The sequence below is a fragment of the Sturnus vulgaris genome, chromosome 15 (genome assembly GCF_052056855.1).
Source record: "Sturnus vulgaris isolate bStuVul1 chromosome 15, bStuVul1.hap1, whole genome shotgun sequence".
NCBI classification, from domain to species: domain Eukaryota; kingdom Metazoa; phylum Chordata; class Aves; order Passeriformes; family Sturnidae; genus Sturnus; species Sturnus vulgaris.
In genome coordinates, this window is record NC_142257.1 from 6,904,465 (window position 1) to 6,928,379 (window position 23,915).

General features: G+C 55.6%; 2 protein-coding genes and 1 long non-coding RNA gene across 6 annotated transcripts in view; 2 read left to right on the plus strand and 1 right to left on the minus strand.

Annotated features, from left to right (window-relative positions):
• Window positions 1–568: 568 nt before the first annotated feature.
• LOC106859597 (nuclear factor 7, brain-like) lies at window positions 569–6,278 on the plus strand. Its single transcript, XM_014886991.2, has 7 exons — window positions 569–626; window positions 1,111–1,385; window positions 1,989–2,084; window positions 3,646–3,879; window positions 4,245–4,264; window positions 5,011–5,126; window positions 5,222–6,278. Exons 2-7 carry the CDS (start codon window positions 1,113–1,115, stop codon window positions 5,764–5,766), a joined length of 1,284 nt encoding a protein of 427 aa, XP_014742477.1. The 5' UTR covers window positions 569–626; window positions 1,111–1,112; the 3' UTR covers window positions 5,767–6,278.
• Window positions 6,279–10,437: 4,159 nt separating this feature from the next.
• FLT4 (fms related receptor tyrosine kinase 4) overlaps window positions 10,438–23,915 on the plus strand; it is a 57,852-nt gene continuing 44,374 nt past the window's right edge. For all 4 annotated transcript variants that reach the window (XM_014886968.2, XM_088173607.1, XM_014886969.2 and 1 more), the window contains exon 1: window positions 10,438–10,555. In XM_014886968.2, coding sequence (XP_014742454.1) covers window positions 10,498–10,555 — 58 coding nt within the window. In that variant the 5' untranslated portion in view covers window positions 10,438–10,497. The remainder of the gene's footprint in view (window positions 10,556–23,915) is intronic.
• Window positions 12,554–15,790, minus strand: LOC148221970 (uncharacterized). The gene is made up of 3 exons (XR_015807062.1): window positions 15,318–15,790; window positions 14,169–14,999; window positions 12,554–14,089 (listed from the first exon to the last, which is right to left on the minus strand). It is a non-coding gene; the product is annotated as an uncharacterized LOC148221970 (long non-coding RNA).

Sequence of the window (23,915 nt, forward strand, 5' to 3'; positions counted from 1 at the left end):
TCCTTTTTTCTTTCTCTCACTAACAAGCCCTCAGCCCTCGTGATTTCTGAGGTAACCCAAAGCTGTGACCCCCAAGTGTTGGCCAGAGCTGTGTTCTGAAGGTAGCGTGAGCAGGGGGGAGAAAGGGAGACTTTGGCCTGGAGCTCATTTCTGTGCTCTTTACTGAATGCAGCAGTGGTGCGGGAGCTGTTCAGTGAAGGGGCAATGCGAGACAGTGTAAGGCCAGTGCAGGGGCAGTGCAGGGGCAGTATACGGGCAGCGACAGGACAGTCCAGTGCACTCCAGTCCAGTGCACTCCAGTCCAGTGCACTCCAGTGCCCTCCGGCCTCGCACGCGCCTTCCCGCGGACGCCGCGTGAAGCCCCCGCAGCTGGCCCGGCGCGCTCGCACGTGACCGCGTCACATGCAGGGACAGCGCCCCGCCCCCTCCGCGGGATTCTACCCAATGAGCTGGTGGGCGCGCGGCTTGTCCGCGTCGTGATTGGTCAGGGCGGACGTCAGTTTGTGGGAGGGGTGGGGCGGGGCGTGGTGGTGGCCCTGAGTTCTGCGGGGGGGGCGGAGGTGGGAGAGCGACTGGACAGGACTGGGTTAGACCGGACCTAAATTAAGCGGTTTCAGCACGGTGGGGTTCGTGGAACGGCGGGGGGCCGAGGCTGCTCCAGGGGAGTGGGCGGTGCGCACCGCGGGACTCGAGCCGAAGGGGTCCCGCACACGGCGGCGGCGGCGCCGCTTAGGCCCGGGAGCTGCTCGGGGTGTGGGTGGGTGCTGCCAGCCCTCGGGCCGGGTGACCGCTGCGCTGGGGCCCTGTGGGGACACAATGCCGGGCCGTGTCAGACGCACTGAGCAGTTTTGCTGAAGTGACGGAAAATTAGAAGTTGTTACCGTGCAAAAGGAGTGACCCTTGGCCAGGGCTGCTCTGTAATTTGGGGCTTTCCAGCGCTGCACGCACCCCTGTAGCAGCTGGGCAGGCCCTGTGCCTCCCGCCCGAGGTCTGCTAACCAAACCCTGCCCCAGACCGCAGGAGCGGCACAAGTTCGGCCCGGTCCAGAGGGACGGGGCTTTGTGTGTGGTTGCTGGCAGGAAGCTGAGGGTGCCACCTGTGTGCCAGCAGGGATGGCCGGCAGGATCCAGGACCGCAGCCTGCGGGAGGAGCTGACCTGTGCCATCTGCTGCGAGCTGTTCAGCGAGCCCGTCATGCTGGACTGCATGCACCACTTCTGCAAGGGCTGCATCCAGGAGTACTGGGACCGCTGCGCCCACGGCCCCTCCTGCCCGCAGTGCCGCCGCAGGTTCCCCAGCCGCGCTTTCCGCACGCACTACCTGCTCTCGGGGCTGGTGGACAAGGTGCGGCGCTGCGGCTCCGAGGAGCACCAGCACAAGATGCAGGTGAGTGGCCTCTGCCAGGCTGGGGCGAAGGGGGCAGGTGCCACACGAGCCCTGTGCAGCCACCACCCCTCCCACAGGCAGTTTCCCTGCTGTGAAGCCTTATCTGACCCAAGATAAGTGACATTTGTGTCTCTTCGTGATTAGTCCCTCTCCCTGTTTCCTTACAGCTGTCTGTGTTTTGAACACTTTTCTTTTGCATTTGTTTCCCTCACTACTGTGTCTGATTCCTACCACAGCTTTGTCATTTCTCATTTAAGGATATGGTCCCTAAGTCGGGGGTGGGGGGTGAAGGCTGCTTGTGCCAGGTGCACTGCTTGAGAAGACAGTCCCTTCATAACATGCAGCATTTAAAGCTTGTGCAAATAGGTATCCCAGGCTGGAGCTCCCAGTGTTAAAAGTAAATTGGATTAATTACATGCACAGATACTTAATTCTCAAGGCTGTGCATCAGGTGCTTGCTTCTCCCCACAGCCTTTATATGAGATCCTGTTGCAGTCTCCTTCTGATATAGGAATTGGGACTGTTCCTGAATCACAGTAGAGTGGTGAAATGGCCTCCTTACCTTATTTTCTTACTTTCTTCTCCTTACCTTCTTTTTTGCAGAAGCACCTGGAAGATGCTTTGCAAGCTCGTCAGAAAGAGATGGAGAACTTGCTGCAGAGGAAGCGTGGGGTGCAGGAGGACATCTGCAGCCTGACGGTAACAGCCTGTGGGAGCTGCTCTTCAGGCAGCTTCTGGGGCAGTGTTCACAGAGGATGTGTATCACTTCAGCTGAGGTTTAGCTGAGCTTCCTGTAAAAATCTAGATGAGTAACAGTGGGGATCTACACCAACTCCTTTGCACATATGCCCAAGCTCATCACTGCTGGAGCAGAGGTTTTGAGAGGAGCATTAGCACTCGTTCATGCAGTGTTTACAAAGTGCATTGGTGTAGCGGAGCTGGGCATGGTGAGTGGTGACAGCTGTGGGCAGCTTGCTCTGGCCCTGCAGGACTGCCTCTTTGGGAGAGCATTAACTCCTGACAGCTCTAAAATCCTCTCATGTCAGAAGGGATGGCAGCAAAACTGAAGGGTCAGTTGCAGGGTTGACACTGTGAGAATAGTGGCCTTATCACAAGGATAGTGTTGGAATTCACTGCAAAGCTCCGAGGTGAATGAGGAGCCTGAATGCTCTGCATGGGCTTGAGAGGGACCAGGCTCCCCATTGCTACAGATCTGTGAAGTGAGAACAGCCACAGGCTGACTGTGCTGCTTTCATGGGTGGCATAAAAGTGTTAAAACCAAGGAAGGGGAGTTAAAGGAAAATGGAAGTAGTTCAGAAATGAGATAAAACTGGGTGAGGAAAAAAACCCTGTCTTCTGACTGGAGCCTCTGATCCCCCAGCCTGCACCATTTCAAATCTCTGTCCTCTTGCCAGATGTGGAATAGACCTTTGAGATTAATGAAGAAGCATTAGCAAATAAGCACGTGCTTTCCTGTTGCTGTGCAAGAGCCAAGAGGTGTCTCAAGAGTAAAGAAGCAAATTGCTGGTCTGAACAGGGAGGCCCTGCTCCTCCTCTGTGGTGTGTCACCACAAACACCTGCTAGAGCAAGAGGAGGCTGGTGAAACTTCAGATCTGAGGGAGATGGGTTTCCTGTGGAGAGAAAGGAAGCACTCCTTGAGAAAGTAATGAGGGCTAAGGTTGCACTTGGAGATTAAAAGCTTAAAGATTTAAGGAAAATAAAAAGTCATTGGCTGTCTCTTGTAAACAGGCAGGAAGGCAGTGAGAGCACAACAAGGTTGGCTGGCAAGTAAACAACTGGAAAAAAGTGACCTCTGGTTAGAACTGAATGGGATTTTATCAGCCTTAATGACACAGATTAGTTTGTGCAGCTTGCCCATCAGGCAGCTCTGCTCAGGGTCTGGAATGATGCGAAATAAATGCAAGCTAACCTGAACAGCTGAGTCTGCAGCTCCACAAAATTTAAAGCGCTCCAGTCTTGCCCACAGGCAGATTCTTGGTGGTGTGGGAGAGGGCTGTGGCTGCATATGGACCAGGCCTTTGCTGGAGCTGGTTATTTGGGTTTGTTGGGATTTTTTCCTTTGGCTCTGCAGCCTGGAAGGTTGTCCTTGTGTCCTGTTCTCCATCCAAAAAGTCATTGTTATGTCTAAACCTCAAATTTCTAGGGCTCTATAAGCAGAGTAACAGGCATAGCCATCCTGTGCACCTGCTTGTGTGTTTTAGCTATGGGACTCACCTTCTGCCTCTTCCCTCTGCTCAGAAAGTGTCTGGGGAGCTGAACTTCAAGATTCGAGCTGAGTTTGCTCGCCTTCATCAGATCCTGGAGGAAGAGGAGAGAACTGTGCTGGCAGAGCTGGGTGAGAAGGGGGAGCAGTCCCTGGCCCAGCTGCACAGGCACGTTGGCCAGCTGGAGGAAGGGATAGCAGTGCTGCAGAGGGACATCGAGCACGTCAAGCTGACCCTGAACAGGATGGAGGATGTGTCACTGCTGGAGGTGAGATGCTCTGCTGACTCTGGCAGGAGGCTGAGAGATGTTTCAGGATCTCAAATTGGGATGGGAGAGTCTTAAATAATAGCACTAGGCTGTACCCCAAAGTTGCTCTCACTGCCATCCCTCTGGATTATCTGCCCAAACCGTTGGAGTCTGGAGACTCTAGCCACAAGGGATACAGTGACATCAGGTCTTGGGAGCCTTCCTCATTCTCCGTCCAAGTGCCCAGACAGTTTTCCCCAGGATGGGGGTCCTGGTAGCTTGGTTTCCTCTCTGTGCTGTGTGACAGCATGAGATGGGACAAGGAGCTTATTTGTGCAGCTGCATGAATTAGAGTGACTGCTAATTCTCTCTGCTTCTCACTGCAGGTGGAGAGCCTGGATATCAGGTACGTGTCTGGCATGAAAGAAGCTGATTCCATTTTCAGGAGCTTATCTTAGTCCCTGGCTGGGACCATATGGGAGAGGCACTTTATCTCAGGTTTTAAAAGCGTCATAAATTGCTCAGGAAGTCACTGATGCTGTGCAAGTTGGAGGCTGGTCCCCAGCATACACTGGATGCTCTTCCCAGGGAGCATCCTACGTGTTGACGTGGCTGGAAGAGTGGGTGGAGGAGATGGTGGTTTGGAACGGGTGCAAGAGCCATGTGTGCTGCAAGAGGGAACAGACTTTGGGTGCTTCATCCTCTCCCTGTCCTTCCTCAGCTTCATACTACTCACGAGGCTGCAGAAGTGACCTTGAGGTGCAATTTGTCTGAGGATGGGAGTAGCTGAGGGCCAGAGCTGCCATGGGGGAGTGTGTCCCTGTCCCCTCCCTCCCTGAGATGCAGTCTGACTCCACAGGCCTGGCCTGTTCAGCCATGCACGAATCCTGTTGGGTGTGCTGGGTGTGGGTTTGCCAGGAGTCACTGCTCCACCAGCAGTGCTGCTGGCTCTGTATTGGACACCTCTGTCCTGAGCCACTCACTGCACTGGGGGCAGAACTGCATCAGGCAGAGCAAGCGAGACATTTGTGTCTTGTCTTTACCAAATCTGTCCCACACAGCACTGTCCTGCAGCCCCGCCCATGCTTTTCCTGCATGCATTGGCAGCGGCTCAGCAGAGGGATTGACCCTGCCTGCCTCTCTCTGTCCCAGGCCTTCGGTGCATGTTGAGACCCAGCCTGCCCTGGACCTGCAGCACTACAGGGACAGCCGCAGTGGTCCCTTGCAGTACATCTTCTGGAGGCAGATGCTGCGCTCCATCTGCCCTGGTGAGCACATCGCTGTGAGATGGGTGTGGTGCGCCAGGGCTGCTCTGCAGAGGGAGTCTACAGCTGGTAAAATGTCATGCTTGATGTCTCCGCAGCTCCTGCTCCACTCACCTTTGACCCTGAGTCAGCCCACCCCAACCTGGTCTTCTCCAGCGATCTGACAGCAGTGACAGAGAGGAATCGAGCCCAGCCTGTCCCCATCAGCCCTCGGCGCTTCCGTCAGTGTGTCAACGTCCTGGGCTCGCAGGCCTTCGACAGCGGCCGGCACTACTGGGAGGTCTGGGTGGGCAGCAAAACCAAGTGGGACCTGGGGGTGGCTGCTGACACTGTGGACCGGGCAGCCAAGGTCAAGCTGTGCCCAGAGAATGGCTACTGGACGCTTCGCCTGAGGAACAGGACGGAATACTGGGCCACTGCCACCCCCTGGGTGCGCCTGACTCCCCGCCAGCCCCCAAGGAAAGTGGGCGTCTTCCTGGACTGCCAGGAGGGCACTGTCACCTTCTTTGATGCTGGGGACATGTCCCACCTCTTCACCTTCCACCAGGTGTCTGCGAAGAGATACTGCCCCTTTTTCAGCACCTGCTTCAGTGACGGGAGGGACAACGTGGAGCCCATGCGCCTCTGCCACCTGGCCCTGTGAGGGACAGGGGTGCCTGGGGACACCAGCCTGGCTCCTGCCCGGGGCTGTGCTGGACAGCAGTTCTGCACACACAAGCACGATGGGTGTTGGAGGAGCTGTTTTGGTTTGTTTTGGGAGGAAGGAGGGGATGAGTCTCATTTATCTGCCCTCCTTTTCCTGTGCCATGTGGTTGCCACAAGGCATTCACAGGGGTTCCTGGCACCCCTAGAACAACCTCCCATTCTTGAGCACAGCACAGTTCAGTAAGAGCCACGATGCTGCAGGGGAGGTGGCTGTGGGTGTCTGGCACCTCCTGCCTCTCTGTGTTCCCACCCCTGTGCCCCGTGGAGGAGGGCAGCTGTCCCGGAGCACCATCGAGTGCCTCTCAACTCCACATCCCGAGCGTGGGCATCCTCTGCTGGAAGAGCTTCCCGGGCAGGGCTCCGGGCCGGCAGCAGAGGGAGCCCGGTGCGCAGCCCAGGGAATGCAGCGCGGCTCCCTTACCTCTCACTATTAAAGTTCATTAGAAAGCCTGCTCGGGGCTTGTGTGCTGGGGGGATCTGCTGCTCTGGGGTGTGGCACAGCCTGGGGGCCCCGAGTCCTGCTCCAGCCTGCGGCACAGGAGGCGAGAGAGAGCCACTGCTCCCGCGTACTTCCTTGGAGCACTCCCTGCACTTCTTGCAGTGGCTTTTCACAATTTGCTGTTTGAGAGCAAGGAAGAGAGGTCCTCTGAGCCTAGCCCTGATCTTGGGCTACAGTGTTTTAAGATTTGGCCATCTCTGGCCTGGCTGGGTCTTAAGGATTTGTACATATGAAAAAGGCCAAGTCCCAATTTCCAAACTGAGCAAGAATGTGGCTCTTTTCCTGTCAGCATGGCCCTGCTGGCAGCACTGCGCCTGCTGGAGGGCAGGCAGGGGTTCCTGGGGGGGGCAAGTTAAGGACGTTTGGCTGCTGTGGGTTGTAAGGAGGTGCTGGCAGCGTCTTTGCCTCATGACTCAGCAGAGGTGCTGGGGTGGGTCCAGGCCTGGCTGGTGGAAGTGGTGGGTGGGAGGGAGGATGGCAGTGCCTGGAGTGGGTGGAAATGTCATGTTTTTCCCACCCATTTCAGGCTCAAAGCAGAGGCCAGAGCTCCCCAATACTGCGTAGTCCCGAGTGCTGGCTGGAGCCAGACACCTCTGGTAGAGGCTCAGGTTTCTGTGGTGTGGGAAGGGCCAGGTGTGAGGCTTTCCAGCTGCCACAGCTGGGCACAGGGACACTTGCCAAAGCAAAGCCTTCACTGGCCATCTGCCTGCCCAGGGGCCCTGTTCCCTCGTGGTGCCACGAGGGATGTTTCCTCCCACTGCTGCAGGGTGCCTGATGCCTGTGCCAGGGCAGGAGAAGCCAGAGGCAGGATGTCCCATGCAGGGTTCAGGCAGATGTGTCCTGTGCAGGGGCACTTAGCACAGTCCCGGGCTGCTCCCAGGGATGGGGAAGGCTCTGCTCTGTGCAGCCTTGCTCGGGGGTCCAGTGTGGAGGGGATGCTGGGGGTTTGTGCTCCCTCCTGGCCCCAGGTAAGTGTGAATGCTGAGCCCGTGAGCTGGACTCTGCCTCCTCTCCCAGCTCTCATCTCCTCCTCTCGCTGCCCCACAGCCTCAGTTGAAATAAGAGTGGAGAAGAAAGAGCTGTTGGCTTGGAAATGGTGCTGTGAGCAGGGCTGTGTTACCCCCTGCAGGGGCTGGGAGCCTCTGGAAAGGTGAGGCTGGTTTGATCACAGCAGGGAGTTACTCTGGGGAAAACTGAAACCCATCAGCTCCCCAGGCTGCCCCCAAGTGCAGCCAGGTACGGCTGGGCAGCAGCAGGGAGTCCCTGAGGTGTGGGGGGAAGCAGATCTGCCAGGCACTGGCAGGGTGAGCACAGCCAGGCTTTGTTGTCTGCCAGCTCCCACTGCCCAGCACTGCCATGTGCTACATGGGCCAGCGTGATGGCACTGGCTGCCAGCGTGTGCCACTGCCACTGCTGCCACCTCCCACGCCCTTCCCATGCTAGGCTGGAGAGCAGCCTTGTCCCAAATTCTCCTGAGGAAGCACATCCTTCCTTCTCCTGCCGTGGTGGCCGTGGCACGCTGCTCCCAGGCAAAGCCACATTTTGGGGTGTAATGTCCTTGCCTGGTCCTGCTGGCAGGGCAGGGCTGGGGAGGCAGAGCAGCTCCACATAAAAGGAAAATGCTGCTCTGGGCTGCTGTGTGTGCAGCATTAACCCAGTGAGGAAATGCGGTCTGCCACTAAATGCTGTCTGAAAAACACATTTCTCTTACAAACCAGAGCACCATGGAGTAGGAACCATGGGTGTGAATGTAGTAACTACATGATCTTGGCCTGAGTTCATCAGGAGGGGATAGGGATGGGAGAGTGGGCACCACAGGGTTAAAGTACCCCTCAGCCCAGCATCCGGACTCTGCATCTGCCAGGGCTGGCTCTCGCCATCTTCTCCCTGGGTCAGGCTGTACTTTCCTTGTCAATTACCTCATTGCTTTGTCTCTGGGTGTTCCCAGAGCCACCCCAGTGTCCAGCAGCTCCTGCCTTTTGTGATCTGTGTGTGTCTTTATCCAGTGCTTTGGGGAAGCCTTTGCTTCCTCGGGTCCCCCCACGTGCTGGAATGGGGACAAGATTTTAAAATAAGATCCTTTTGTTTCCCAAGGCCGCAACAATGGAAAGGTCTCATCGGTCCCACAGTCGCCCTACGTTTGTGATGGAAAATTCCCCGCCGTGGCGAGGCGAGCCCTCTCCAGTGTCCTGCCATTACTGCCATTAGATGGCAGCATGGACGGGCTGGCAGCATGGGCGGGCTGGTCCTGGCCACCGCCGCCTGCACCGCGCCACGTTCGGACTGCGGCGAGTGGAGGATGCCAAAATCCCTTCGCTTTTGGGGTGCCAGAAGCTGCCTCCCCTCAACCGCAAGTCAGACCCTCTGCTTCTCTCGCACTCAGCTTCTCCAGGCACACTCTGACTGCGCACTTCGGCCAGCAGCTCAGTGGTGCCATGTGATTCATTCCCCTGTCACTGCCACCCCTCAGCACCTCACCGCTCACCAAGGGCGCGGACCCCCATGCTGTCCCCAGAGTGGGTGCACTGCGTGGCTGCCCCGTCTGTCACAGCCCCTGTCACTGGCGAGGGCTCTGATCCCACAACCTCAGCTCTTCACTCCTTAGTGCTGGGCAGTGCCACCCCTCTGTGACATTCCAGCTCTCCCTTATCATGGCAAGGTTTAGAAGTCTCTCCTTAAACCTGAGGGGCTTAGACACCCACCTGGGATGAAGGGACATGGCCACTTTCTGCTCTGCTGAGATCCAGGAGGGAGGTGATCCAAGCTGAGTGTGCTGAAGAGTGATGGAGTCCGCACTCTCTGAGTTTAAAACTCACTAATCAGCAGTCGGGTAAAATAAATAAATAAAATAAATTCTGTGACTTAGAGTCCCTCTGAGGGCTCCAGGAGAGGGACAGGATGATTTCTTCTGCAGGTTTGGCAACGTGAGCAGTTGCGTGCACCAGAAGTTTCCCTGCCTTTTTGAAGCCGTGAGCGCATGGCTTTCATTCAGGCTGTTTCTTCACTGCCTGCAAGTGAGCGTAATTAATAATCCTCTGGGGCGCAGCGGGGCCGTGTTAATTTATCCGTTCAGCGCCCCTTGGGTGCACAGGCAGCTGGCCAGGCTGTGCCACCGCGCTCCCAGAGCTCTGCCGTCGCCTCCGTCTGTGGCGCATTCGCAGCCAGCTCGCTCCGAGTCAGAGCCGCTGTCGCTGGCAGCGCCGCTGGCACCAGTGGGACGGCACCGCTCCTCTGCCAGCGCCACGGGAGTGTGGGGATTTGGTGTGTACCTGCCAGAGAACCGAGCGGGTGCTGAGGGACAACGTGGCTGTTCCACGCTGCTGGCACCGTGCGTGGCGTGAATGCGGGGCCCTGCTGCACCCCCGATGAATAAGGGTGCGAGTGTGAGCACACCCGAGTGCGTGTGAGTCTGTGTGTGGCCCAGGGAGTGCGGGAGGAGAGAGGTTCAAGGCGTGTGTGCAGGAGAGTGTGCCTGGGTGTGTGCGAACACGTAAGGTGTGGAACTGAGGGGGTGCACAGGCATAAAGAGGTGTGTGCAGGCAGGTGAGAGATGTGTTCCATCGCGTGGAGTGCGTATGTGCTGTTGTTGAGAGCGTGTTTGTGTGCATTCCCTCTGCTCTGAGAGGTCGGGTTGTGCACCCAGGCACAGCCAAGAAACGGGCGATATGCGGGCATTCTCACACAAATGCAGGGAGACACACGGGGTGCACGCAGGTGTGAAAATACACGCAGGTATGGGGATGCTCATGTGTCCATGGGTCAGGGATGATGCAGACCCACCCACACGGGTGGGGAACACACTTGCCCCCCAGATGCAAGGGACGCAGACCCACACACACAGGTGAAGACACCCAGGTGCGAAGGGATGCGCGCATCCCCGCTGGTGCGGGGAGTGCGGATTCCCCGTCAGTGCTCAGAGCTGCAGGTGCGCTCCCCCCACCCCCTCTGCCTCTCCACCGCCCCTCCCCGTCCCGCCCCGCCCGCCCGGCGCCCCGAGGCTCGGCGGAGGGCGGCGGGCGGCCCCGGCGGGCGGAGGAAAAGGAAGCGGCCCCGGTGCTCCCCGCCCGCCGCTGCCGCGCGTCGCCGCAGCTGGGGCGCGGCGGGAGCAGAGCTCGGGCGCGGGGCGCTCGCACCGCTCCGCATCGCACGGACCTGCCGGCAGCCCCGGAGATGAGGAGAGTTTGCACGCTGCCCCTCTGGCTCTGGCTCGGTATTGTCTCGGAGGCAGGTGAGCTGCCGAGGGTGCGGGCTGCCCTGCCCGCTCTGATGCCCGCTCCGCACCTGCGGGCGCGCTGGGAACGGGGTTGCTCCGGCGGGACGGGACTCGGCGCCTCCCCCGCGTGTCCCCCAGACCCCGCAGGGACCCGCACTGCCCGCCATGGGGTCTCTCACCCCGGACGGGTATGTGCCGTGCCCTGGCGCTGCCCGTCCCGGGCTCCCTCATCCCGGCGGGGACCGATGCTCCCGGTCCCGGCGACCTCAATCCCTGACGGGGACAGGCGCAGTCTGCCTCGGGTGCCCCGTCCCCGACCGGCGCTGCCGTACCCGTCCCCAGCCAGGACGCGCCGCGGTGCCCGCCCGGGTGTCCCCGACGGCTGTGACAGCGTGCCCGCGGCGACAGGACGGGACGGGAGGACCCTGCTGCGGTCCCCGCCGGGTCCGGGGCCGCGGGGAGCCCACGCCGTGCTCGTGCCGCGGATGTCCCGCTGCGAGCGGGGAGAAGCCTCATGGGACCCTCGCGGGAGGGATGTCGCTGCGCAGGGACGTGCCCGGCTGGAGGGCCGGCTGGAGGCCAGTCCCAGCTTTGTGTATTTATTTTTTCACGCACAGAGTCATTAATTTGTGTGTGCCGGGGAGGAAGGCGCGAGGAGGCGGGGGTCCATGCAAGGCTGTCCGGCCTGCCTGTCCCAGCTCTGGTCCGCCTCGGAAGTCACCCGAGGCGGATCCCAGTGAAAGGCTTTCCCTTCTCATAGCACTTCTGGGGCAAAAGGCTGTTGGGCAGAGAGTGCAGAACCACGGCAGAGATGGGGCTGCAATGCCTTTCTAGCAAGCAGAGCCCGTCTGACATGGCAGAGCTGGATGGGCACTGCCCGGGCAGTGGGGACAGGACACGCCACCAGATACCCCCAGAGGAGCTCTTTCTTGCGCGAGTAAAGCATTTATAGCCCAGATCAGAGCAAGACTGAAAAAAAAAGTTAGTAATGGAGAAAGCTTGCAATGGGGGAGATTAATTTTGGGAGCATAAATAGAATTTTCTGTAGCATCAGCTCAGTGACTTGCTATCACCAGTGGCATTTGCTGCTATCGTTGAAGTGAGCTCACGGGAGAGCTGCAGGTGTGGCATGAACAGCATCATCAGCAGTGTCACTGTCAACCTGCTCGCCCAAAAAGCTGCTGATGGCTCTGGTATCATGGAGCCAAAGGACAGAACGGGTGTCGGAGCTCAGGGGATGCTCAAGGAGGCTGGGCAGAAAGGAGCCTGCTGCTGGTGGCATTGCAGTGGGAACAACTGTTCAAAGCTCTCTTGTTGTTAGCAATTTGTAAAGCACGGTGTAGCTGCTCCCGGCTTCTTTCATCTCCTGGAGGTGCAGGAGCAGTGCCTGGCAGGCTCTGGCCAGTGCAGCTGTGTGGCCTCGTCGGCACAGGGCTGAGCAGAGCTTTGAAGCACTCGGTGCTGCCTGATTAGTGCAGCAATGAAGGGTGATGTGGAGCTCAACTGGGGGATAGTACCATGGGAATTTGCTTCCCCTCCTTCCAGTCTGTCAATGAGGACAATTTGTCAGCGCCTAAAGGACGCACAATTTTCTCATTAGCCGTAATTCCAATGGGGTGGAAATATTTGCTCCCTTTGGATGCAGGGATGCGTGTGTGAGACTGTTCCACCTGTGAAGGATGAAATAATCATCTCATGATTTTCATTAAAGGTCTATTCTGGCACCACGGTGCCTGTTTAAAAGGGCCAGCGTTAGAGGATGCTGTGTGTAAGAGCACAAAACTCTTACGCATTCTAGCTCCGTGGTGCTCCCAGGATGGAGTGGAGCTAAGGAGCTGCCCTGTGCAGGCAGTGAGATAGGGGGAACAGGCAGAGGTTCAGCCCCAGTATTCTAGATAATCTCGGCCTCTCAGGGTAACCCTTTGTGGATGGTTGTGAGACCATGTGCTCCCTGAGCCACCATCCTCTGGACACAGAGCAGTGCCGAGCCCCCCACAGCCAAACAATCCCGCTGGGGTCACTGGCTTGTGGCTTCCAAGGGCGTATGCCCATTGTGTGAGGGAAAGGCCCGTGCTTGTGTAGGACCTGAGCCGATTGCGTTGGCTGCCGCTGCCTGCTCCCCTCTTGGATCACACAGAATTCCCGGCCGAGTGCTCGGACAGCCCCGCGCTGACCGTGCCAGCAGCAACAGTTGCCTGTGCAGCTGGGATTTGAAGCAGTTGCTTTATTGCAAGTAATAAACATGGGTCGTTTCAGCAACACTCTTTCATTTAACAGCCCTGACTGCCCAGGAACCCCACCAGGCTCGACCCACAGCGATGAGCCAGGGCCCCCAAGGGGAGCGGGAGTGCAGGGATGCAGCCCGGGGTCCCTGGGGGCTGCCAGGGAGGGGACAGGGCAGGGGCAGCCACAGCTCCTGCGCACTGCTATCTGCTTAAGGGTGATTTCAGATGGGTGAGCAGCACCCACCGCCCTGGGATTTGGCTTGGGCACGCGAACCCGCGGCTCGCTGCCTGCACAAACACCCACCAGGGCGTCACTGAGCTCAGACTGACGTCTGGTCAGAGGGACACTCCCCCAGCAGCACAATGTCCCCAGCCAGTGCAGGCAGGGTGAACGGGGGGTTCCTCCCGTGTGTCCCGTTCCACTCTGCTGCCTCTCTCCCGTGGGCTCTCTCCATGCAGGATCACTGTCCCCAGGGTTTCTCTTGGCCCGGCGTTGTTGCGGTGTTTTCCGGGGCAGGCGTGGGAAGGGCAGGTGCTCCCAGCCAGCCAGGAGGGAACAGGCTGTTCCCGGCATCCCGAGGCAGTTCCTGGAGAAAGAAGGGGAGAGCGGGATCCCACGGGAACGGCAGCAGGAGGGAGGGGACCGTGGCCAAGGAGCAGTTTCTCCAAAGCCATAGGGGACATCCACCACGCTCAGGAGGTTGCCTTGCAGAGCAAGAGGGGACTCTCGATGGGTCCCCACGTCTGTCCAGCTCTCAGCAGCTTTGGGGAGCAAGGTGGAGCCCGGGGGTTAGCACCTATCTCACCCACCTTCTCCTCAGCCGCTCCAGCTGGCACAGCAGAGGTGACAGCATTCATCCCACTGGACTGAAACAGCCCCAAAACAATGGACACAAGGCAGGAGACTCCTCGCTCCCAGTGTGGGGGAGCTGTGCATTCAAACCAGGTTAGGGGGGGAGGGGGCGCTGCAATAAGGTGGGGGTGATGGGGGGGTCCTGCAGGTGCTGGGAGAAGCAGAAAGCCCTGTGATGGCCTGACCCTGCAGGCTCCACTGCCCATGGAAGGTGGGGAGCCAGCAGGGCTGGTGGTTTCCTTGTGAGGAATGACTAAAGCTGCAGAGCTCTTCCGCTGGGAAAGACAGACTGGGGCATTGTGACTGAGGGCTGCAAAATCATGGCTCGCCTGGAGAAGGCAGGTCCTGGTGGAATCCCATGTTGGAAGCATGGTGGGAGTCTGGTGGCTTGTTGTATACTGCTGAACAGCAATGGAGCTCACCTTCACAGGGCCTTGTGGATGTGAGATGTTTGCCTGGGTCCATGGGCAGCTGTGCATGGAAAAATACACAGGTTTGCAAGGAGAAAATCCATGGGTGGTTAGTTCAAGCTGAAATCCCCCTTTCCCACCTTGGACTGTGACCCAGAGGCGCCCAGTGCCATGTTTTGCCTCGACGTGCCCCGGCTTCCCCTGCTGCTCTTGCAAATCTCCAGCTGGGTGAGGGGCAGCAGCCAGGTACACGTCCCACTCCTGCTGTGTGCTGTGGGGGGATCATGACCTCCTGGTGCATGCCACAGTTTTCCGGGGAGATCAGAGCTGAGCCTTACCCTGGGCCAGAGCTTTTGTCCTTCATTAGGAAAAGAAATACTGCTGCAGCTGCACTGGCATCTAGTGACTGGTTAAATGAATTCCAGGGGTTTTATTGCCTCTAGCTATCCCAGACCTTTGTTTCTCGTTTCACGTTGTTAAAAGAGGGGGTTAGCCAGGTCCCAGGGGGGCTTTTTCTCTTTGGTCAGAATAGTTCTGATGTTTTCGGCACAGCGTTATTGCCCATCTGCGGTGCTCATTGTTAAGGCAGAATGGTGGAAGCGGAGGTGGCCTGTGGTCAAGTCGGCGAGGAGGCACAAGCCCTGAGCCCAGCGTGGCCGCTCCTTTTGTCGAGCAAATCATTCCATCTCTAGGTGCAAGTTCAGCAGAAGGAGGGTGAAAAACCTGGCCCTGCAGCAGCCGGTGCTGAAACTCCCACTAAGTTTTATAAGCTGAGGATATTAAGTGGGGAGTCTTGGAGTCTCTCCTGGAGTCCTTTCCCTGCTGAGGTAGCAGAAACAGGTTTCAGCCAGTGACTTGTATTTCACCTTACAACTTCTCCCACGAGTGAATTGTTTTTCTTGCTGTGTTTCTGCCCCCTCCTTCGAGGGCAGGGATCCCTTGCGGAGCCTTTGCAGCCAAACCTGGAGGTGCTGTGGGATGGACGTCATGTGCTAATGAGGGAGGATCAGTTTAGGGGGTCAGGAAAAGGCCCTCACTGGGCAAACAGGGAGGACAGGGTGATGGGGGCGGCAGATTTAAGTGCTGTGGTCTTCTGTATCTGAGCACGTAATAACCGGGCAGCTGCTGCTCCCCTGCTCGGATTCTGTGCAGTGAAAGGCAGCAAGGACCCCAGGGCTGCTCACAAGGACCACGAGAAAGGGGCAAGTGGATTGCAGACTGTCCTGGTCCTTGTTACTGATGGGAAGAGCCCTGGAGTGAGCAGAGAGAAAAAGGAGATGAAATCTTACCTGTCTGCAGCAGCCCAGCGCTGGTTACAACTCCTGGCAGAGCCTGGAAAATCCCGGTTCTGTTTCAGAGGAATTGGTGAAAGAATAAGCTTGACTCTGCTCCTGGTGTAGATGCATGCAAAGAGGGAAGCAATGGAGCAGCTCACTGATGTTTTTGGGACCCGTTGTCTCTGTGTGAGGTGTAGCTGCCCACCCATGTACAGGTGTGGAGGGGTTAAGCCTTCTCCTGGCCGTGGCTCCAGTTGGCTGGGCAAATGCCAGCCAGAGCACCGAGTCTGCCTGCCTTGGTTGGCGGTGCCAGAAACAGTGACACAGTGCCCGGGCTCCATCCACCACAGCCACACTGCCCTGCCTGGTGAGACCACCTGCTCAGAAGGCTCCAGGGGCCAGGGTATCCCCCACAGAAGGGTTAAGCAAAGAGGAGCAGTGCCAATGCCAGGCTGGGTGTCCAGGTTCTCCCTTGGCGGAGGTCAGTGGTGGTTCATGGGAAAGGAAAAATTGGCAGCTGGGCCGGATGTCCCTGCATTTCCCCTCTTCCTGCAGCCGCCTGAACGATGTTCCTTATTTAGCTTTCCTGACGGACAGGAGGAATCTGATGGCGGAAACTGTCACTGCCTGATAACAGTTCAGGGACCCCTTTATGATGGGCGGCACGGCAGGGAACGGGGCAGCGCTGCCCTGGCTGGGAGGGGACAGCCAGGACTGCCCTTTGCTCCGGGTTCTCTTGGATGGCCAGGCAGGGCGGGAAGGGCACCAGCACACAGCTTTTCCCTTTATGCTGCTCTGTGTACAAACCCCCTCAGTGCTACTTAAAAGACTCTCAAGACCAAGAAGTGATGGTCTTCTTGATCCATATATCTATAATATTGGCTTTTTTTTCCTTCTTTTTGGTGAGGCATCTGAGCTGGTGGAAAGGGCCATGGATGGGCAGAGGGGAGGCATGGAGCAAAGCCACCCTGCCGAGGTCTGAGACCAGGTGAGGCTTTGTACTCACTGGCAATGAGGATGTGAAGGGCAGCCAGGGCTGGCATGCCCCAGCAGGAGCTGGGAGTGCTGACCAGTGCCACAAGTTGAGCACACACATCAGTACTGGGAGTAGATTCCGTACAAGAGTGTGCTGCATAAGCAGATGAACACAGCAAAGGAGATGTTCCTCCATGTTTTGTCCCCAGCTTTTTCTCCATGGAAGATGGCATCTTCTTAGTGTCTGAGTCACTCTCTCATATATGCCCATAGTGACCAGCCTCAAAACCACAAAAAGTCCTGAAACACAGCTTGTATGTCAATGTATCCATTGATTTTTGCCTTGCATCTGTGGAGGCCACCAGGCTGCTGCCATACCAATGACAGCATTGTTTCCATGACAATTAATGTACTTTAAAAGGGCAGAATGTACAGCAAGACTGTATTTACTCAAGAGCAAGCCCCAAGCAAAGCAGCCCTTTCCACTGGCCAGGGCATTGTACTCTCAGTCTGTGGAATGCCCAGGTTGGCATTGCTGTGTTTGCATTGGGATGCAGGATGTGATGAGCTGGTTCAGCCGGGCTGGATAGTACAGGGCTCCTACAGACCTGTGCAAAGGCTGTGCCACAGCCTTGCACCTTGAGACCACCATTCCTCTGCTGCTCAGAGTTCTGTGTTCTCTAGGGTGGTTAGAGCTGTACACTTCAAAGTGCCCCTCTGTTTCAGTCTTAGCTGAGGAATGTTAAAAATCTCACTGCAAGATGCAAAACCTCAGCAGGAAGGCACAGGGGTTGTGTCAGTTCTCTCTGAGCCATCCACTGTCTGACCAGGTCACCCACATGAGCATCCATGAGTTACAGGACTGAGGTTTAGGTCATCAAACCATGGTGGTACCTCAGGACCAAACGCTTCTCACTTCAGCTGAGTCCAAATCCCTTTTGAGTTTGCTTTCTGTTGCCCAGCAGCACAGGCAGGGAGGCTGGTGCAAAGGGAATTGCTGTATCTGCCTGTGTGTGCTGTACTGCTCTGTCTGTGTCACAGGTGTGTGCAAGGCTGATGGACCTGGGAAGGAAGCAGGAGCTCCTGCTCCAAACCCCAGTGCACATTTCAGATGGTTGTAATGAGGATGAGGTACCCTTGGGGAATGACAGGGATTTGCATCCTCCTGGCGATTTTGAGGCAGAAAAAGTAGCAAAATTAATTTTGCAAGTTATTTGTTTAAAGTTGTATGTGTTTCTTATGGTGTCACTTTCTAGCATGTGTCATTGCAGTGAGATGAGTTAACTTCCTGCTGTACTTTCCTGGGCAGGAGTCATCTCACCCATTCCCTCGCATAAAAGTTTGGTGTAGAGCCCAAGGCATTTGCTCTGCACTCAGCAGGGGGGAGAAAGGCTTTTTTGGAGATGCTCCAACCTGTCCTCAAGGAGGCGTTGAAGGAACTGGGGAGGTGATGGCTGAGCCAGCTCCCAGCCTCCATGGTGTCTGCATGCATCCACGTTCCCAAGACTGGCTCTGTGCCTCAGCCAGGTTGTATTTAACCCCACAATTTCCTCCTCTTCCTCACGGGCCAGCCCAGCTCCTTCTATCTCAGCAGCTCGCAGAGGGGACTGGCATGGTCTGGCTGAGGGTAAAATGAAAGAGCAACATCAAAACAACTGACGGCCCCAGCCTCGGGAGACGAGGCCAGGAGGAGGCTGGGAGGCAGTGGGATCATGTGGAGTGAGCAGTAGACAAAGGAAGGAAGTTTTTATTACTGGGCCAAATCCTGAACTCCTTCAGTCGTATTTAGGCCAATGTCTCAGTGACTTCACTGGAGCTTGGTCTGAGTAAAGAGAGAAGGAAGAGCTTCAGAATCTGGCCCCTGAGTAATTGTGTCACGTGGAAAGTTTATAAAGAATTTGCAAGCTCACAGTGGCTTTGCTGAGCAGCTGGTGGTGCCAGCGAGCAGTGCCCCTGGCAGCCAGGCCTCCCCCTGGGTCACTGTCCCCTTCCTCTCTGGGTCCTTCCCCATCCTGCAGTGCGTTCTCCATTCCAGCTGCTGGCAGGGCAAGTTGGGGCTTGGCAGACCTTGCAGGGCACAGAGAGGTGCCCAGAGCTGGGCAGTGGCACCACAGGTTTATAAAGGTCTGTCTGCACCTTCACAAGACCCAGGAGACCCATGGAGGGTTTTGGGGTCCTCTGTCATCCTTCTGAGTTACAGAGGCGCTTGAGCTCTCCATGTAGCAGGGAAATCTGTGAAAGGTTTACTGGTTTTATTTATTCCACAAAAAAGCACAGGGCTGTGTAGCAGAGCCTGGAAATTCCTCCACTAATTTTCTGTATTGATTGGGGGCACCTTGTATGTGTTTGCATAGACATGTGTGCTGACAGTGAGGTTTGGCTCTGGGCTTAGCTTTCCATCTGTAACTTGTTTTCCCCATTTCTGAAGTACTGATGTCCACTGAGGTGGATGTTAGATGTAGTGACCTAAAAAATAAATACTGATATAGGTGTGGGTCAAGCCAGTAGTTTCCATGAATGACAGTAAAGCTTGATATTTACTGAGGCAGGAAGGTTGGGCACGAATGGTGGTTTATACCCAGATTTGGAAACTGCCAGCTCAGAGCGATGGCAGCAAGCGAAATCTCACCCAGCAGAGGTGACGGCATCCAGCGCCCACAGAAATCCATCACTCACACCCTGCATCATCCCAGCCCCAGCAGAGTCCCCAGAGGGGTGTGACTGGGTCTGAGTGGCCATCAATCCTTCCCCACACTGCAGCCCCTGGCCCTCGGGGAGCAAAGGGCAGAGGTTTAACAGCGTGTCCCACAGTATGGCAGCCAGCTGCAGACTGGGATGCTCCCATGAGGGATGCATACATCCATACGAAGATCACTCGCTGCTGGACAAGCAGTGCATGGTCCTTGTGCTGGCACCAAGCACGGGGGAAGAAATTGCCTTTCCTCCAAAAGGAGTTACCTACTAATGCCTTGTAAAGCAATTTAACAGAGTGTACATCTGGGCCTGGTACCTCCTCATGGGGTTTGTTGGCTGTTGCCAAACTGTCAGACTTGGCAGGTCCTGGGCTGTAAGTGCTGGCTCTGGCAGTACTACTGATGCTGAGATGGAATCAGGGCATATCCTGGTCTTTCATCTCCTCTCTGGTTGTGACATTTCAGCGTGCAAGGGAAGGGCAGTTGCAGCATATCCCGTATCGCCCTGTTCCGGGCAGGCAGGCTCAGACCCAGGATGTGTCCTTTTGGGTGATAGTTGTAGTGGGATTTTCCTCACCATGTTTGCTTACTCCTGTGCTACAAGGACTGACAGTCCCCACTGTTAGTGCTGCACTGGGTGTAGCGTGGTGTCCACAGTTTAAACGTGAGGATGGAGTTTGATGTTCCTCGAAGTCTCTGTACTGTAGGAAAGCAGGAACATTTCCAATTATGTTGGTCACACCAGGATTGTGTCCAGCCCCAGATGCAATCCATAGTGCCAGGGTGCCTGTGTTGCCCATTGTTGCCCCTCCACAACTGTCAGTATTTCACAGTATTTATGGCTGTTGCTCACCCTTAGCTGCTTAGACAAATAAAGCTTGATACAGCCCAAGGCAGTTAATCCCTGGCTCTCCAGCCTCCCAGCAATAACAAGGAGTGGGTGGCATTTGAAAGAATGCACTAGGGGAGAGGGGGAGTGCTGGGATCTAACTTTTATATAGAGGGGGAAATCCAAGCCTGCCTTCATTGAAGATAAGCAATGTGGCTGGGCTGAGCTCTGGCTCAGAGGTTTTAGTGGTGATAGAAGGCAGGAGACTCCGCACAGTGTTGGCCCCACGGTAACCTTTGCCAAAAGAAAAACACTTCTTAATACAATAGTGATTTAAAAAAAAAAAAAAAAGAAAAATAAACAGGACCCCACATGAACTTAGGAAACCTGTTCTGGCATAAAGAGAGATGTGTATGATGAAATGAACCTGAGTGGCACTTGGAAGGACTCTGGCCTCCAGCCCCACATTTCTGGGAGTGGGTAAGGGCTAGTGTCTGTCCTGGCCCCTTTGGTCCAGTATGGTGCCAAAACACCCCTCCTCCCAAAGAGCTTCTCCTGTGTTTGTGGACCAAGCCAATGTGTCTTTCCTTCATTCACGCCTTGAATTCCCAGGGGGCTGGAGAGCCCATCACCAGCCCTGCGCCACGGCTCTGAGCATCAAGTACCTCATGGTGACCAAACAGGGGGAGCCGAGGAAGTGGCATGTTGTTTCTTTAGCAGCATTTCCCTGTTGGTACTTGTGCTCCTTGGCTGGAAGTCATTAGCATGTGTAAACGCTTCCTTCCCACCGCGTCCGCTTGCGTGCTCTTCCCACTGCGCTGCGGGGCAAGGGAAGCACCTTGGAGCAGGAAAACAACAGTCACAACTGCGCACTAACAGAGAGTAACTGCGTGTTTATGGAACCTGGTCACCCTGTCGTAAGCTATTTTTAAAAAACAGAAGAAGGAGGTTTAGTGTGTTGGCCTTCAAACACCGCCAGAATCCTATACTGCCATTTAGGCTGGGTGTTTCATTGTAGGAATTGTGCTGTGATATACAAAGTGTGACATTTCCAACTCAGCCTTTCTTGGAAGGGAATTAAATTAGTTTCATAGCTGCACAAGGGGTGTTATGTGGAGACAGAGAGAAAAATCTGTGCAGATGTTAAACAGCCAACTAACCTCAAGTGACGCGAATGCCCCAATACACTTTGGCTCTCATAGATGATGATTATCATCTCCTGCTGCAGCGGGTCCTGGCTTGTGGTCACAGCTCTGTGCCAAGAGAAACTGAGAGCGTGTGCATCTGTAACTTGCCATCAATGCCCTGGACAGCCCCACAGAGCCAGACTTCCATCCACTGCCCTGAGTCTCTGCATCCTCAAGTCTCTTTGCCCAGCAGGGAGCAGATGGGATCACTGACCCAGAGCCGAGGTGCAGCTCAGTAAAGTCCTGTGTGGGGGGAGAGCTTTGCTGTGCTCTTTAGAGCCCATCCCTTCTGGGGATTCTGCAGAGAACAGAGTAAGATTTCCTTTACCGCATCAGGGAAGGCTCTGGGTTTGGGCAGCTCCAGCTGCTTTCAGGAATGGCAGAAAGCCAAGGTGAGCCGTGCAGTGGAGGGTTGGAATTTCTTATCTCCTATGTGCTGTAGGTGCATTTACCCCAGGGATCCCACCTCCCGTCCTGCTCACAATGAGGGCTCTTAGATCTGCAGTGAGCGTTCAGAACTCCTCCGTCAAAGCCCTCACTGCTTGTGTCTGACCCCGTACCTGAGCCTTCCTTCCTCTGCCGATACCTCTGATGACTAATTCTCCTTTGAAGAGTCTGTGCCTGTGATCTTCCTGGCTCCCCTCGTGCCCACCCCACCCAGGGTCGTGCTGATGCTCGTGTGTGCACGTGCAGGTGTGCACGGAGAGCCTCCTGCTCCCCAGGCAGCAGCTCTCTCTATGCCCCTGATCACTCTTCCCTTTGCTTTATTACTATTATTTTTAGATTATACTCAGCACTTGAAGCCCCCTCTTTGATAATTAGGAAGTTTAAATTCCTCCTGCATTTTACTTGTGCTTCCTGCTTTCTGCACTCACCCTCATCTAATGTAGCTTTTTAATGTTGCATTGGCTCTGGGCTAAATTAATTTTCTTTGTTCCCTTTGTACCTTTAATCAGAAGGAGTAAGAATTCCTCCTTTCTTGCACCAGTACGTGTTTTTCCAAGCCAGAACAGCCCAGTTTCTGCTGCCCTACCCTCTGTGGCTCAGGCAGGGATGGAGGTACATGGAAGCTGTATGATAGCCTTCCAGTGAGTCTAGAGCAGATGGGGAGTTGAATGCAGTTTTCCAAGGCCAAGATAATAATCTGATTGCAAAACTATTTTTTCCCCACTTACCCTGTTTATCAATCAGCTTCTCTTGCACCCTGCAGCTGGAGATCAACTTGAGGGTGGGTTGTGCTGCAAAGAACAGGCACTGCCAGCTCCAGGGCAGCTGTTTGGTTTCAGGTCTCTGAGTTGATTTCAGTTCACAGCTAAGTAGCAAACATCTGGATGCAGACTCCAGGGACATGAAGATGCAGGAGAAGGTCTTTTCTACTTGGTCCATTGTCTCCCAGTGCAGCTGCAGGGCTTGCAGACCCCTGAAAAGGCCCAGCACAGTCAGTCTGGCACAGCAGGCTGGGCAGGAGGCAGGCAGGGCACCCCAGGCTTTGCTCACAGGGGGGAAACCTGAGTGGCTGACAGGGCTTTTTCGGTGTCCTGCTCAGTCTGTCCATAAGCCAGCAGTCTTGGGAACAGTTAAACTTCAAAGGCCAGCAATTAAGCCCACACACATCAAGGAAAAAGCAAACCTGTGACTTGTTTTTTTCCTTCCAAATGCTACTGCCCTTTTCTCTCCGTGCTCAGTGCTGACCCTCGGGCTCTGTCTGAATTCCCGGTCAGCTGCCTCTGCCTCCTCATCTCCCAGCGAGAGTTGGATGCTGAGGCCTTACATGGCTTGAACTCCATCTTCCCCCAGCAGCACACCTGCAGTTTGCTTCAGTAGGAATTCACCTGAGCCTCTGGAAATGGCTCATGATGGAGCTGAAGTTGATGATGTTGAATTTGAGGGTCTCTCTCCACTGTTTCTCAGGCTTTTCCTTTGCTCTGTGTTCATGCAGCAGAATCCAGGTGCTTTGGGTGGAAGCCTCTGCCCAGTGCTGAAACTGATCTTGGCTTTGCCTGGACTGCCAGCAGCCTCAGCATGGGCAGCTGGAGCTCTGGGAAAGGGCATGATACCCTGGCATGGACAGGAAGATCCTGGATGTACCCATCTGTTATGCCAGTGGGTGGTTTAGACTCCTGGTCCTGGACGTCTCACCTGGATCATGATGTGTAAGAGCTGGTGGTGACTTGTCTTCTGGGAGCTTATCTCTCTTTGGGAATCTCTCTGCAGGTATCCCACTGTGGAAAAATCCACAATGTAACTGAGTTGTTTGAAGAGGTACTTGGTCATCTGCCTCATAACTCCCTCAATACAGTGTAAGAAGCAGTGGATTGTAATTTCGTTCCATCATTTCCCTTTAATCACTGATGGGCTGCCATTTCTTCTCAGTGGCCAAAGATGTGTCCTTAGGGTTCCATGGGTTTGTACCCACTGCTGCCAGAGGTACTTCAGCCCAGCAAAGCCCCTAGGATTACACCTGGATAGTCACGGGGTGGAATTAACCTCTGAATCCTGTAATGGTCAGGCAACTCCTGAGCAATCCCGAACAGATGAACTGGAAGGATCAGCAATCCTTTCCCAAGTGCTTCCCAGAGATACTAGGGCCCACAGGGGGGTGTCCCTAGCCCATCCTGGCCATGCATTTGTGCTGGCAATACCATATGCCAAGTAGTGGATTTGGACCAACACTCGTTTCACACAAGCTGTGGACCATGGTTTGCATCCCTTCAAGTCAAAGACGTAATGAACAGTTTTAATTGCTGATATCAGTCCCCTAAAACCATCCGATCCCTCTGCTCCTTCTACGCCAGGTTAATCACACCCTGCTGGGGCAGAGGCAAGATTTTGAAAGAAGTAAATTAAAGCAGGGAGAGAAGCGACCTGACAGTCCTTAAGATGTAGGTGGATAATTTTAATTGAGTTTTGCAAAGGTTTAGCCGTG

Coding starts and splice junctions, on each gene's coding strand:
- LOC106859597 (XM_014886991.2), top strand. CDS start 1,113: ATGGCCGGCAGGATCCAGGACCGCAGCCTGCGGGAGGAGCTGACCTGT. Junction 2,085..3,645: donor AGGACATCTGCAGCCTGACG/GTAACAGCCTGT, acceptor CCCTCTGCTCAG/AAAGTGTCTGGGGAGCTGAA. Junction 3,880..4,244: donor AGGATGTGTCACTGCTGGAG/GTGAGATGCTCT, acceptor TTCTCACTGCAG/GTGGAGAGCCTGGATATCAG.